The sequence below is a fragment of the Arachis ipaensis genome, chromosome B04 (genome assembly GCF_000816755.2).
Source record: "Arachis ipaensis cultivar K30076 chromosome B04, Araip1.1, whole genome shotgun sequence".
Taxonomy (NCBI): Eukaryota; Viridiplantae; Streptophyta; class Magnoliopsida; order Fabales; family Fabaceae; genus Arachis; species Arachis ipaensis.
The window spans coordinates 94,366,089-94,381,563 of record NC_029788.2 but is presented as its reverse complement, the minus strand read 5'-3'; the positions used below and the strand labels follow the sequence as shown (position 1 = coordinate 94,381,563).

The 15,475-nt window shown below is 32.7% G+C and overlaps 2 protein-coding genes across 4 annotated transcripts in view; one reads left to right on the top strand and one right to left on the bottom strand.

Annotated features, from left to right (window-relative positions):
* The window catches only part of LOC107639517 (laccase-2-like), a 5,425-nt gene extending 4,895 nt beyond the window's left edge, over positions 1-530 (top strand). The window contains exon 6 of the mRNA XM_016343046.2: positions 65-530. Coding sequence (XP_016198532.1) covers positions 65-195 — 131 coding nt within the window. The 3' untranslated portion in view covers positions 196-530. The remainder of the gene's footprint in view (positions 1-64) is intronic.
* LOC107639518 (protein FAR-RED ELONGATED HYPOCOTYL 1) lies at positions 11,761-14,975 on the bottom strand. Of its 3 annotated transcripts, XM_021121342.1 has the most exons (5): positions 14,709-14,975; positions 12,870-13,195; positions 12,784-12,792; positions 12,525-12,671; positions 11,763-12,102 (listed from the first exon to the last, which is right to left on the bottom strand). In XM_021121342.1, exons 1-5 carry the CDS (start codon positions 14,744-14,746, stop codon positions 12,029-12,031), a joined length of 594 nt encoding a protein of 197 aa, XP_020977001.1. In that variant the 5' UTR covers positions 14,747-14,975; the 3' UTR covers positions 11,763-12,028. The 3 variants fall into 3 exon arrangements, with proteins under 3 accessions (XP_016198535.1, XP_020977001.1, XP_016198534.1); XM_016343049.2 differs by lacking the exon at positions 12,784-12,792 and having other exon boundaries at positions 11,761-12,102; positions 12,525-12,659; XM_016343048.2 differs by lacking the exon at positions 12,784-12,792 and having other exon boundaries at positions 14,709-14,974.

Genomic DNA, 15,475 nt, shown 5'->3' with positions numbered 1-15,475 from the left:
TTTGCTATGTCATAATTGATTCAATGTGATTTCATGTTCATTTTCTTTGCCGTGTGATGAATAGGCGTATGGTTCATGCACTGTCACCTAGACATTCATACAAGCTGGGGATTGAAAATGGCATGGCTAGTATTAGATGGACCTGAGCCCAACCAGAAGCTCCAACCACCACCGTCTGATCTTCCAAAATGTTGACTTTGTGGGTCTGGATTCATTATTGGGCTTTGCTCCTCCAATAAGATTTTTCCCCTTTTTTGTCAAATAAAAATTTAATTGTGAGATTCTTTTGATGTATTGATGACGTGAGAGGGGAAAATAAAGAATGTGTACTTTGGGGTTTGTTATGTGGATAGTAAAAACTGTTCGGTCGGTTGTCATGTTTGGTTGGTTGGGTGGGATTGAATTGGATTAGGGATAATTAAGGAGCAGTTCACAAGTGTTAGTCAAAGGAGGAATTTGCATTGCTTTCTTTTTGAATAATCAAAAGCAATCATGTGATTATTAAAATTTGATGAGCTCAACTTTTCTTATTATAATGTTCTCTTAATTTGCTATTTGTTTTGCTTCTACTCAAAGTTTATATAAGCTACAAATCAAGTAATTAGGCTTCAAATTACAGGCAATAACATGATCATTTCTTGAAACTTGGTTTAATCTTACATATGGATCGAGATACTCAAACAATGCACGTACTAGCTGTTACTTAAACATATTTGGTTTGGGTATATTAGTTATTACTAATATTTGTGACTATGAAAGATTTAAGTACAGATAAAACTGATTATGAATTATTTAAATAAGAGTTATTTAGTTCGTAAGTGCACGTTTTTATAATACATCTTGATATAAAGTAGAAGAGAATAATAATAACAATATAAGAATGTGATCAAGGATAACGAGAAAAAAAAATTAATATTCGTAAATGTATTAAGGTACTTCTATCTTATTTGATTGTTGAGAAAGTTATACATGTTCTCTAAAATAGTAGGACTCGTATAATGACATTCTGACTAAAGTTATCCGGATAGAAATTAAGACATTTGAGAGATAATAGAACATGGAAACAGTTTAATATAAAGTATCCAAAATTTGTTAAAGATTCTCGTAACATATACTTTGGTTTAACAACTAATAGCTTCAATCCATTCGAGACTTTAAGTTTCACCCTTAGTATATCACCAGTGATACTATATATTTACAATTTTTTTTTCTCTAATCCTATGTGAGAAAATATCTCTTAAACGTCTATGATAATTTCTACTCTTAAGATGTTTGAAAAAAATTATTAAAATTTTTTAGCAATTGCTGCTTAAGGGAATTATGAGAATGCGTTAGTTGATGCTCATGGTTCTGTTGACAGTAAAACCTTTTGCCTTACATGCTACATTATTTTTACTATTAATGATTTTCCAAACTTTGATAACTTGTTAGGGTGAAATAATGGATTTATGAGACATCTTCGATGGTCACCACATAACCACGAATAAAAGACACAAATAAGTACTCCTTTGATAGTTTCACATTACTGAAAAGTCCTCTTTAGCGATTATTGGGTACAGTTATTTTTTCCAAATTAAGGAAAGTCGAAAAATATCCTCACAAAGCAGTCAACGATTTAGAGGCCTAAAACAATGAAAAAAATAACATTTTTTAAAATTTGCCATATTAAAAGGATAATATCCTCCGTTATTGTCTTGACAAGATGTATATAATGATGAATACTTTTGATAATGTGCCACTATAAGATTAAGCTGATTTGTGGCGGTTTGAAACTCCCACCAAGAGGTTAGTGGGAGTTTCTCAAACCTCCAAAATTTGAGGTTGTACGAACTTATTTTCGACGGTTTTATAGAACCCCCAGGACATAATTTAGTGGCGATTCTTTGTCTGCTTTGTGGGGTTTTGAGTTAAATTTTTCAACAATTTTTAAAAAAATTTTCTAATTGTTTAAAACCACTACAAAAATTGAATTTTCAAATTAAAAAATTGCAGCAAATTGAACGGTTACAAACCATTTAAAATTAAAACTAAACAAATTTAAAAGTTATAAACTACTATTATTGATGAACAAATTACATCAATCAAACTAAAAATTATTTAACTTTAAAAAAATTAGTAATTGATATGAAATGAACAGAAATTTAAACAAATTACATCAATCAAATTGGTTGAAATGAACAAATTACATCAGTCAAATTTACATATGCATGAAACAAGACAAAGATATAAATTTGAAAAGTTTCTATACGTAAAAATTGAACAATCTATTTAATTTAACTTTTTATGATGAATTTAGTTGGTATTATATATTAGAATATCATAATTAGGAAACAAAATCAGAAAAATATCAAAGAGAGTCAGAAAAAAATCAATGTAATTTATTAGGATATTATTTCATAATTAGCGTACTTATTAGCGTATTGCCGTACTCTTGATCTATATATTGGTAAGAACCTTGTAATCACAAAAAAAGAATAAGAACAAATGTTACTTTTCTAAATAATTCTTCTTTTCTTTCATAAATCCTTTGTACCATGGTATCATAGTAGAGTTAGGTTCTAGGAACTCAAAATCAACTATTTCTGACGAATTGACATTACAAATTGCAAATATGCTACGCAATAGTCTTGGAATGCAATCATCACAAACCAATTCTGACAATTTTTCAATTGATTTCAAATTAAATGGAGATAATTATCCATTATGGGCAACTCTGATGAAAAAAATAATTGGTGGAAGAAGAAAGAAGAAACACACCGAAGAAAATTGCTTTAAGATTGTGGATTACCCAAATTAGTGGAAAAACAATTCCAAGTCATCGAGAAATCAGAGTACGGGAGCCGCCATTGTGAGCATCCCAGAGGAAGCAATGGCGAGGCCAGAAGAGAGGAAGCAAGTTGCTATGGCAAGGCAGCAGCGGTAGTAAGGGCAAGGACTACTGAACTCATTGGCTGTTTAGTCTAGCCGCAACTCAATATGAAAGGGAGACTCAAAATCAGAATCCAATTAAAAAAATAAATGAATGGATTTTCGATTGTGGGGCTACCGATACTATGGCTCATGACCTCCATGATTTTAACAGCTTGACTATACCCTCAAAAGCCCATATTAAAACAGCTAGTGGAAATTAATTGATGTTAAAGGAGGAGACTTTATTACTTTTTCAGAAAAATTGAGACTAAAAAATTGCCTCTATGTCCCTGCACTATCATCAAAATTATTGTTTGTTAGTCAAGTAACAAAGAAAATAAATTGTGTGGTACTCATGTACTCTACTTTTTGTCTTTTACAGGACATTCTTACGAAGGAGATCATTGGGCGTGATACTGAGCGAGAAGGCCTTTACTACGTTGATGAAGTAGCACATCCAGGTCATGCCATGCTTGCTCAAGGAATGGTTACTAGGCAACTTTGGTTATGGCACAGGCGTCTCGGACATCCTTCATTTGGGTACCTCAAGTTTTTATTTCCTAGTCTTTTTACAAGTAGCACTGAACCCCTCAAATGTAAAACTTGTATTCGTACAAAAAATCACAGAGTTTCTTTTCCTCGAACCAACACTAGAGTCAATTCCAGTTTTTCTCTAATACACTCTGATGTGTGGGGCCCAGCCCCTATTTTCCATAATAATTTTCAATATTTAGTGTTATTTGTGGATGATTTCTCTCGTATGACTTGGGTATATTTTTTAAAACACAAATCTAAAGTGCCTGATAAATTCTTTACTTTCTACCAAATGATTCAAACTCAATTCAACAAGAAAATTCAAGTACTTCGCTTAGATAATGGTGGGGAATTTATAAACCAATCAATGCGCACTTTTTTTTATACAAAATGGTCTTATCCATCAAACTTCCTACCCAAATACACTCCAACAAAATAGTGTGGCTGAGCGGCAAAATCATAAGTTACTTGAGATGACCCGAGCCATGTTTTGATGCACAAGTTCCAAAAACCTTTTGGCCTGAAGCTATAGTGACCTCTGCCTACTTACTGAATCACCTACCTACCCAAGTTCTCCACCACAAAACACCCTTACAAATCTTGGCTACTCAGACTCCAATCCCGCCTATTCTAACCTTACCACCTCGAGTATTTGGATGTTCCGTCATTCTCCATATCTCCAAAGTCAATAGAACCAAACTTGATCCTTGGGCAGAAAATGTGTTTTTGTTGGGTATGCTACACACCAAAGGGGTACAGGTGCTATAATCCAATCACTCGTCGTATTCATGTGACCATGGATTGTGATTTTTTAGAATCCGAATTTTACTTCAGCCACCAACATGGCATTCAGGGGGAGAACAATAATGAATCACCAAGTTGGCTAAATAACCTTTGTTGTCCAGAAGCTATTCAAACAGAGCAAGTAGATGGAGCCACCGAGAATACTTCACTCAACGTAGAAAACAACTCGGTACATACAACCAGTGAGAGTTCTTTTGAGAATGTCAAACAAGAGGTAAGTAATTATCAATCTGATAATTTACTCCTTGTTTTTAATGAGGCAACTAACAATAATAGATAGCACTGGAACATGAAGAACCAGAGCCCAATACTTTTATTCTTCCTCCAAGAAGAAACAGAGGGATGCCTCCTTATCGGTACTCACCAGAACATGTTTTTCGTAACTCAAGATACCCAATAAGGGTGGCTAGAGAAGGAATAGCAAATGTTGCAAAGGCTTTTTCCACCACACTCTTGACAGAAGACATTCCAAGAATTGTTCGGAAAGCCAATGAAATAGCTGAATGGCGAAAAGCCATGAATACAGAAATGGAAGCTCTAGAGAAGAACGGAACTTGGAAGAAGTGTATCCTACCAATAGAAAAAAAATTAGTCGGATGTAAATGGATTTTTACCATTAAACACAAGGCAGATGGCACCATTGAACGGTACAAGGCAAGGTTGGTGGCCAAAGGTTATACACAGACCTATGGTATCGACTACACTGAAATTTTTCACCAGTTGCAAATATTAATACTATCAGGGTGTTATTTTCAATTGCAGCAAATGAAGATTGGCCACTCCATCAATTTGACGTCAAGAATGCTTTCTTGCATGGAGAGTTGAAAGAAGAAGTGTACATGGAAGCTCCTCTAGGTTTCTCAACAGAATTTAGAAAATATAAAGTTTGCCGGTTAAAGAAGGCTCTTTATGAGCTTAAACAATCTCCACGTGTCTGGTTTGGAAGATTTACATTGGCCATGAAAAGGTATGGGTACAAGCAAAGCAACTCTGATCATACCATTTTTTGAAAAAAGGGAAGATTTAATCACTTGCCTAATAATCTATGCGGATGATATGATCATAACGGGAAGTGATGTTGAAGAAATTGCAAAATTGAGAAGGAACCTATTTACAGACTTTGAAATGAAAGATTTGAGAAGACTAAAATATTTCTTAGGAATAGAGGTTCTACGATCCAGCAAAGGAATCTTTATCTCCCAAAGAAAGTACATTTTGGACCTTCTAGCAGAAACAGGAATGGTGGACTGCAAACCAATAGATATCCCCATGCAAGTTAATCACAAGTTAAAGATAGTAGAAGGTGCCACCCTAGCGGATAAGGAAAGGTGCCAGCGACTGGTTGGGAAACTAATTTACTTATCCCATACTCGGCCTGACATATCTTATGCTGTGGGAATAGTAAGTCAATTTATGCATAAGTCACAAGAAGATCATATGAAAGCCACCATGAGGATAGTTCGATATTTGAAGGGAGCTCCAGGAAGTGGAGTTATATTAAAAAGGAATGGCCATTTGAAGGTTGAGGCATACACTGACGCAGATTGGGCGGGCAACCCAAATGATAAAAGATCAACAGCCGGTTACTTTACACTTGTTGGAGGCAACCTGGTAACTTAGAAAAGTAAGAAGCAGAAAGTTGTAGCACTTTCAAGCACAAAGACAAAATTTTTGAATGATCGTTAAAGGCATAACTGAAGTATTGTGGATAAGAAAATTAATGACTGAGATTGGATTTCCACCGCAATTGCCAAGCCAGTTGAAATGTGTCAACAAAGCCGCAATCAGTATTTCAGAGAACCTCATACAATATAATAGAACAAAACATGTTGAGGTGGATCGACACTTTATCAAAGAAAAAATTGAGAATGGCATTATTGAGCTTCCATGTGTGAGATCAGAAAATCAGTTGGCTAATATTCTTACTAAAGCAGTTTCAAGACAAGCCCTTGCTAAAGTACTAACCAAGTTGAGTATTGGTGATCCCACTACTCACCTTGAGGAGGAGTATTAGAATATCGTAATTAAGGAACAAAATCAGAAAAATATCAAAGAGGGTCAGAAAAAAATCAATGTAATTTATTAGGATATTATATCATAATTAGCGTACTTATTAGCGTACTCTTAATCTATATATTGGTAAAAACCTTGTAATCACAAAAAGAGAATAAGACCAAATGTTACTTTTCTAAATAATTCTTCTTTTCTTTCCTACACCCTTTGTACCATGGTAACACTATAATGATCTATTTGTTGACAGTCAATCCAATGTGCTAAAGAAGCTAGTTTGCTACAATCTCAAATACATTAAGAACAATCAATAATCACTAACCAATAAGAAGCCTTCATTATTTCAGTGGAGAGAAAAATGATTGGATACCAAATATTGAAGTACAACATTTAGGTAACATGCACATACAACTTAATACTACACCAGCAGTGTGATAGATAAATCAGAATTACACATTATAATCTAATCTCTACAAGCTAAGTAGATAAAAAGAAACAAAAATTAATACCATTTTTTCAGATATTTGAGATGCTAAACTCTTTCCTCCAATAACAGCACTAGCAGCAGTGCACAGTGCTTGTCCTTTGAAGAAAAAAATTGAAAAACTTTGATCATCCTAAAAAATTTTAGGCTCACATATATGGAATATATTGCTTACATAAATATATTTGTAGAAATCATGTCTTTGCAGAATTCTAGCATAATATTCTGAAAGCACATATTCTATCATGGCAAACCAAAGAAAAAATAATCAAAATCTTCAAAAAAATAGGTTGATACTAAATTATAAACAAAAAAATTAAGAATATAAAGTATAAACTTATAGAATCACTTTAAGAAGGACATCAAATAGGTTCTCATCTGCAACCAAACCAATTGATAGCCAGTTGAAAGTGAACAAAGTTATGACTAATGAAGAATAAAGCAGTCTCTAAGAATGGAGCATATGCAAGAGAAAAAATGTTCTATAACTACGCTCACCTGGCTCTTGTCACCCCACTCTCCAAAGAAATTGATAGAAAATGCCTGCAAAATGAAATTGATAAAGTGGATTTGATTAACTATAGTTTAGTTTTTTTAGTAAATACTGTACAGTTATAATACATATATGTTACCTTTAGAAAAATAGGAGACAAAAACTGAGATAAAAAAGGTGTTATTGCTTTTTTAAGTTATCATCAACCTAGGAGTTAGAATCACATAATGTATATATAGTTTTAGAACATCAAATACACTTAGAGAATTCTGTTTTGAATATATTCTTACAATCAATGATTTCTTGGAATTAAGGAGAAAAATTCTTAATCCATTCAAAATCATATCTATGCATCCAAACAAGAAAAAATATATCAGATAGATATTTTATTTTTACCTTACTGCTATCTTTCTTAACTCCATTGTTAGCCTTTCAATCTTTGTCTTGGTAATAAAGGGAGTTCAATCAACTGCCAAGAAAGAAAAATAATTAACTTGAGAATAAATTGAGCTAAGGAAAATAAGAGAATAAAACTACTTATACCAAAGAAATTAAACGAATAAATGGAATCATATAGAATATATTGAAAAAAGAGGCCAAGAAAGTGAAGCAGCAAAGAAATCAAGCGGGAAATAAACACAGGAGGAAAAGTTCTAAAAAGAACGCTCACCATTAGTCTTGTAAATCTTCATACAAGAAATACATACAATAGCCATTTTCAAATTCTTGATCCTCAGTTGTTGGTGAACTTGTGCTTGATTGAGCTTCTGCATTCAGACTAGGTACTATTATGTCTCAACCTTGCAATTACCAAGGGTATGTTTGGTTGAGTAGTAATAATGAGATAAAAATTTTCACGCGTTTTTTATCCTCTACCAAACATAACCTAAAAGAATATTTTTAACCAAATGTATCAAGACGAGAAATTTATCTTAAAAGTCGTAGCAAGAACTATGTTGAGCATGCTGAACATACGTCAGTTTACATTCAGCTATATGTTTACAATTATTCTGTGTGAAGAAAATATCTCTTAAATGTCCATAGTAATTCCTACTCCTAAGACATATTCTTTTATGTTCTCAAAAGTGTGCCTTTTCATATGGTTACCCAACAAACATTTCTAAATTTATCAATCTCAAGAGGAGAAAGATATTTGGCCTAAAGAGCCATAATTCTTATATTCTCATGGAACACTTTGGTATGTTGTCATGTGAAAGAGATATTTCCTCTATTCTTTTTCACTGTTATGGTTTAGCTGGTTATTCATCTTGGGAAGAAAGCAACGATTACTAGTACAATTCAATATAGATGGATATAATCCTCTTAAAAGGTAAGTTTGTTACTCTTATTTAGATGGCTCATGTTTTGTAAAGCCCTTATGCTGCATTTGGTTCTGAGAATAAGATCAGATAAAATACTGAGAACAAGACACAAAGGATAGAGATATAAAAATTAGTGTTTGTATTTTGTTTAGTAATAAATTAGCTAGAACAAATTATGAAAGTCCAATTTATTCTCATTTTTTTATTCAAAAAATTTTAGAAGAAAAATATAATAATAAAATGTATAATTATAAAAAATTAATAAGAATAATGAAAGAAAAAATAAAAAATAAATTGTGTTCCTCGTTAGTGTTTCAATGTCCTTCCTATCAAGATGGATACAAAATACATTAATTCATTGTTTCTGAACATAATGTCTCTGCCTATGTCTCATATGCCAACATAATTTTGTGTTGCTATGTCCCTGTCTCAGTGTCTTGTCCTTATAAACAAACGCAACCTTAATCATTTCGAGATTTTTCGTAACAAGGCTCCCCCAGAAAGATGCATAGCTAAACGTTGTGTGAAGGAGGGATCTCTAACTTTCTGTTTTATACATGGACATTATTTCTTGCAAACAAGAATGAGACATTCTGTTGATTTAAAAAACTTGCAGAAGTTATTCAAAATGAACAGAACTTAAACATTATATTCACTAGAAGTGAACACGGGGGCGAATTCAAAATTTTGCTTTTGAAAGTTTATGTGAAAAGAATGATAATGTTTGTAATTTCTCATGCTCTAGAACATCCAAACAAAATGATGTCATTGAAAGAAAAAACCATCTTCTTGAGAAAATTACAAGAAATATACTTAATAAGACTAGTATTCTTAAATATTTTTAGGCAGATGCAGTTAACACCACTTGAATTGATCTGATTCTTTATTAAAAAACAAATTAAAATTTTAATCTTTTCAAAGAAAGAATAATCATTTTTTGGAATATATATATAAGCATATCATTTAATTATATCATGTTCATCTCAAGTTGAACTTTAATTTAATCTTTAAATCTTTAAATATCTATTTTACTGGTTCAATGACGAGTCCAATTTTTAGAACCTTGACTAGAATTGACATATATTAATAATAATGATAGGAAAGAAACTAACCTAACAAACTTATAAGTTATAACTACTTTACTATTATTGCTATTTTTAAGCTCAGTTTCTTCTTTGCCACGTGACTGAGCTTTCCTTTCTATTTTTTCCTATGACTCTTATCTGCTATATATATAAAAGGGTATGTTATAGTTAGGGTTGAACTAATGAGCATTCTGAAAATACAATTGATAATTCAGTTCCTCACTTTTCCCTATTTTTCAATTCTGCTGCATTTGCAATTATTCTAACATGGTATCAAAGCCTCGAGTGGAAGAAAAAGAATTGAAAGATGCTGATTGAGCATAGTTTGATTGTGCAAGACCAAGAGTTGTTTGTTTGAATTTCTCAAGAAGATCCTCATGAGAGGTTAGCAAAGCTTCAACTTCCCCAACTGTGTACATTTCTGGTTTAGCACGTACAGTAGTAATGACTGAAGAATACTCTTCAAGCAAATTGCTTCAATGTGATCTTCTGAACTCAAACTGTGACCTATGGGTGAGAGTGAATCTACAAGTTTCTTGACTTTGATTAAGTAATCTTTAGCAGAAAGATTAAGCTTCTTCACATTCTTGAGCTGATTCTTGAATTGCCTCAATTTTGTTTTGTTCGAAGAGATGAAATATTGCTGTATTTGATCCCAAATCTGATAAGCAGAAGCACATTTTACCATTTGATTCTTGAATTCATCATCCAATGATGATAAAAGCCAGGAGCAGAGATTATAGTCTTGAAGTAGCCATTCTTGATGTTTGATGGATGTTTTTCCAGCAAGCTTATCTGCATCAGACTCAAATTCAGGTGCTTTTGTTGATTTGAAGATGATCTTGCAGATTCTGACTTTGAATTGTAAAAAAAGCAAGTTACTTCCAAGTAGAAAAATTGTTTTCATGAAGTTTATCAGGGATGGATTAGAGAAGAGATTTTTGGGTAGAGGCAATAAGATTTGAAGGTGTGATGGCCATGATGAATGAAGGAAGGATCGAGTAATCAAGATTCAAACTCTTGATATCATGTTAGAATAATTGCAAATGAAACAGAATTGAAAAACAGGGAAAAGTGAAGAACTGAATTATCAATTGTATTTAAAACCCGTGGCTTTAAGTGACCAGTTTTGGATCTAGTAGCCAAAGGTTGTCATCAACAACAGGGTGTTGATTATGCCCAAATTTTTAGCCCTGTGATAAAGCTTGCAACTATTAGAACTGTTCTATCTATAGCTTTGTCCAAGGACTAGCCAATAAAACAGTTTAATTTCAATAATGCTTTCTTGAATGTAGACTTGGATGAAATTGTGTACATGCAACAGCCTCCTGGTTTCTCTTTAGAGGATACTTCATTAGTTTAATACTCTTTTTCTGTTAAAAGATCTTGGCAGTGTTATTTATTTTCTTGGATTAGAATTTAATAAAACTTCACCTCATTATCTCTATATTAGTCAAACTAAATACATTTGAGACCTTTAAGCTAAAGTTGGAATGCAACACTGCAAACCAACCCCTACTCCTATGGTAAGCGATATTAAACTCACCTCTCAAGAGACAAATGTGTTTGAAAATCCTACCTTTTACAGATCTTAGTTGGAGGATCACAATATGTTGTACTTACTCATCCTGAAATTGCATATTCTGTAAACCGAATGAGTCAATTTCTTGAAAACCCTCTTCAATCTCATTGGATTGCTCTTAAAAGAATTCTAAGATATCTATCTAGATGCCTTGATCAAGGTATACATTTTTCGCAAGATCACTTATTGTAGAATTCCAGTTTTTGCAGATTCAGATTGGACAAGTGAACTAGAGGATCATCGATCACAAGTGGATATTGCCTTTATCTTGGTTGCAATCCAATTCTATGGTCCAGTAAGAAACAAAGCACTGTAAGTCGCTCATCCACAGAGGCCGAATTCAGATGCTTAGCTGAAGCCACTGCAGATACAGTTTGGATGCACAATTTACTCCTTGAATTTACAGTTCTGCTGCATTTGCAATTATTCTAACATAACATAACAGAGGCCACGCATTTCTACAACTCGTGGTCCACGGTATAAATAATGAAGCTAAGGAAACCAAGAGACAAAGCTAAATATACCAAAGAAACGAATAAATAAAAAATGGGATCATTTAATATATTGAAAAATGATGCCAAGAAAGTGAAGCAGCAAGGAAATCAAGAGGGAAATAAACAGAGAAGGGAAAGTTTTAAAAAAGAACGCTCACATTATCTTATGAAGACTTCAAAGCTGCCTAATGTTAATTAGTCTTGTAAATCTTCATATAAGAAATACATACAATAGCCATTTTCACCATTATATATACATCAAATGACTATACCCTTTATTTATTATCGTTAACCTTTGCTAAGTGCTATGCTAAAGCATAAGCATGGAAAAGTACTCCTCAAATTCTTGATCAATTGTTGGTGGCCTTGTGCTTGATTGAGCTTCTGCATTCAAACCAGAGTACTATCATGTCTCAACCTCGCAATTAGTCTAAGGGTATGTTTGGTTGAGGAGTAATAATGTGGTGGAAATTTTCACCAACCATATTAGATGTAAACCAAAAACCAGCCACCAAAATAGTCACTCGTATAAAATACATGTTAAAATACAAAATACACATGGAAAATGAGTTACACAACACATGTATTTATACACAAATACATGGTAGTTGATTTTTAGTGTGCACATGGCATTTTTGAATTTTCACCTATGACTTTAATGTGTAAATTTAGAAATATCATGAAAGTTTTTCACCAGCTTCTTACCCTCAACAAAACATAACCTAACAATATTAACCAAATATATTTAGAGGAGAAATTTATCTTGAAAATTGTAGCAAGAACTATCTTGAGCATGCTGAATATACCTCGGTTGACATTCCGCCTTCCAGATGAAAGGACATACATGTTGGGATCCACTCCATTAGACAAAAGAAAATCTTCGAATTCTTCTTCTATGGCGAGCTCTGCGCCATCTTTACCATCTTCCGAGTACGCATGGCCTGCATAGTTTTCTAATTCCAGAAGGTGCTCCTTATTATCATTGAAAACTTGTAAATAAGATCCACGATAAGATGAAGGGAAAATTAACTCTCGACATATGTATCCTTATTCATTAGAGCTTACCTTCTTTTTCTGTTGATACATGCAAAGAGAGTGATTATCCTAAATATTATGGTGATTCCAATTAACAAAACAAGTGGAAGGCCTACCATATAGGTAAGTGTCCGCATCGAGTTTGGCTTCTTTATTCACAGATATGGCAGTATCAGAATCCTCCATAAAACTATTGCTGTCTTTTGCGGATTCAGGTTCAGACCTTTCATCAAGGAATGCTGCATCTGTTCGAATCTTGACCATCTGGTTGTGCACACTCTCTAAAACTTGATTTTCATCAGACATTGAAGCATGTTCGGAACAGAAGCTCCCAACCCACCATTTATGTTTTGGTCTAACTAGATCCAATTGATCACTCTGAAGTTTTCTTTTCTTGTTAAACTCAGCAAAACTAATACCATACATTCCGTCCACCTGGAGTCTAAAAGAATAGACAAATGTCAATGAGAATCAAAGGACAATGAAACAATAATATGATAAAAAAAAAGAATGAAATAAACAATGGTACTAGAAATTAGACAATTTCATTTTTCAGCAGAGTTATATATTGTTATCAATCATTCAAATTTTGTCAATGCAACATTGGTCAAATTTGCTTACCTATGTGAAAGAGGGTAAAAAATTTCATTGATGAATTTGATGTGTAAAATTCCTAATTGTTCTCATGGATGAAAGTTTCTGTAACAGTTTTTACTGTAGCCAAACATACCCTAGTCACTAAATAGTTTGTGTTAAGAGAAAAGCTTAATCACTAAGCACTGAGAACACTAGCCACAGCTGACACCATACAGCACCGAAAATGTTAGAATTGTCGCAAGAAATAATCAGTTATAATCTGAACAATCTAAAAGCTGTTTCAAAATCTTTAATAGACTTTCTGAAAATCCTTTTTTGATAGAACCCAATTTAATGAGCTGATCCCTACACAGTAAAAAAGAGGCTATTGTTATAGCTGCCATTTATTTTTCAAGAAACCAGGCTTCTTGAATTACATACTTGGAATTCAAAATCGGTTATTGGTTCTTGACATGAACCATCTATCAAAAATGCTTAAACAATTGGTTAGAGACACAATAATTATATATCTAATATATTTCCCCACATAAGAGCCTCATTTGGGCTTGAAGTGTGGATAGTGCATAAAACATCTTGGCCATATAAGCTTTTGTTCTATGTCATAACTATAAACCATCTTTTCCAAAAGCTTAAGGGTGTGTTTGGTTTGCGATTTCAATTTCAGTGTTTTTTGTTTGAAACATTTTATGAAAAATAAAGAGGTAAAAACAAATAACATGATTTTACTGTTTTTACTATTTTTTCTTTTTCCTTTACCAAACAAAAAGTACTAAAAATGAAAAACGCACTCTAAGTTATGCTGAGTGCACACTAATGGTTTTTTTATCTACTAGTTCCAGTTCTACACAGTGAAGGATTCTTGAACTCAATAACAAAGCATTGTAAATTTGCAATTATTTCTCCGAGAAGGTCTTATAAGAAAAACAGGGGTAATTCATAGATTGAATTTTTAAGGAGATATTTCCCCCAAAATATAGAACAATTCTGGAGTTTGAAGCTGAATTTTCACTGAACAGAACAGTAAAACTCATATATTGTGCACCAATATGCAATCTAAAACACTTGCATCTACAATTACTTTACCATTTAACCTTTGCTATTAAATAATATTCTGCTCAAACAGATGATAGGTACAAATATCTATTTACTTACTTACTAAGTTCAAATAAGCAAAAAAAAAAAAAAAAAATCATTTATCTAGCTTCTGATATACCATAATCAATTCAAAACAACATTAGCATCAAATCTCTTAACATAATAATGCAGAAAATTAAAGAGAAGAAACGAAAAGTAAAAATAAACAGAGACCAAAACCAAAAGCAAGAAGGGACGAAGATCTAGAAGATCCATATATAAACCTGTTCATTTGAGATGGGCTCTCCTCAGTTTCCTCCATCTAGATCTACTAAGAATCAAAGACGCTGATCAAAGCACAGATACTACTGTAGAGAAGTTTATGAAGAGAGAGAGAAGACAGAGAGAAGAGAGAAGAGAGAAGAGAGAGAGATCTTTATTAAGGATGTTTCACGCTGAGATGAGGATATGGATAATTGGATATCGTCCAAGAATACAGTCTCCACAACTTTTTTTTTTTTTGCATTATGTCATGATTCATGAGTCATGGGCACATGCATTGCACGGAAGAAATTAACTCTCCTATGTAACTTGTAATGGATCGTTAAACTATCTCCAATAGAAACTCATTACATTCCTGTTTATGGCCACCTGTTATAAAAAGTAACTCCACGTTAATTTTTGCGTCATAAACAGTAAATAAGAATTTAAAATATTTCTTTCTTTTCCATTAGGAGGAACTAACTTTAGTCTCTATTGTGATCTCATTTAATTAATTAATTAAAATACTTGAAATTAATATAATTATTTTTTTTCAATAATATAATTTAAATTTATAAATTTAAAAATAATTGAAGAAAGAGTTGAGTTGATTTGGATCTATTTTTTCGAACAAAAAATAATAGTAGCAGAACTTTGATTTCGTAAATTTGGAAGAAGATGAAGAAGAGTAGTAGAGAGCGTGAGAATAGAAGTGTATCTAAGTGGTATATATAGAGTAACAAAATATTAATTTATTAATAATAACAGTAACATAGTAACGACTAGTTTC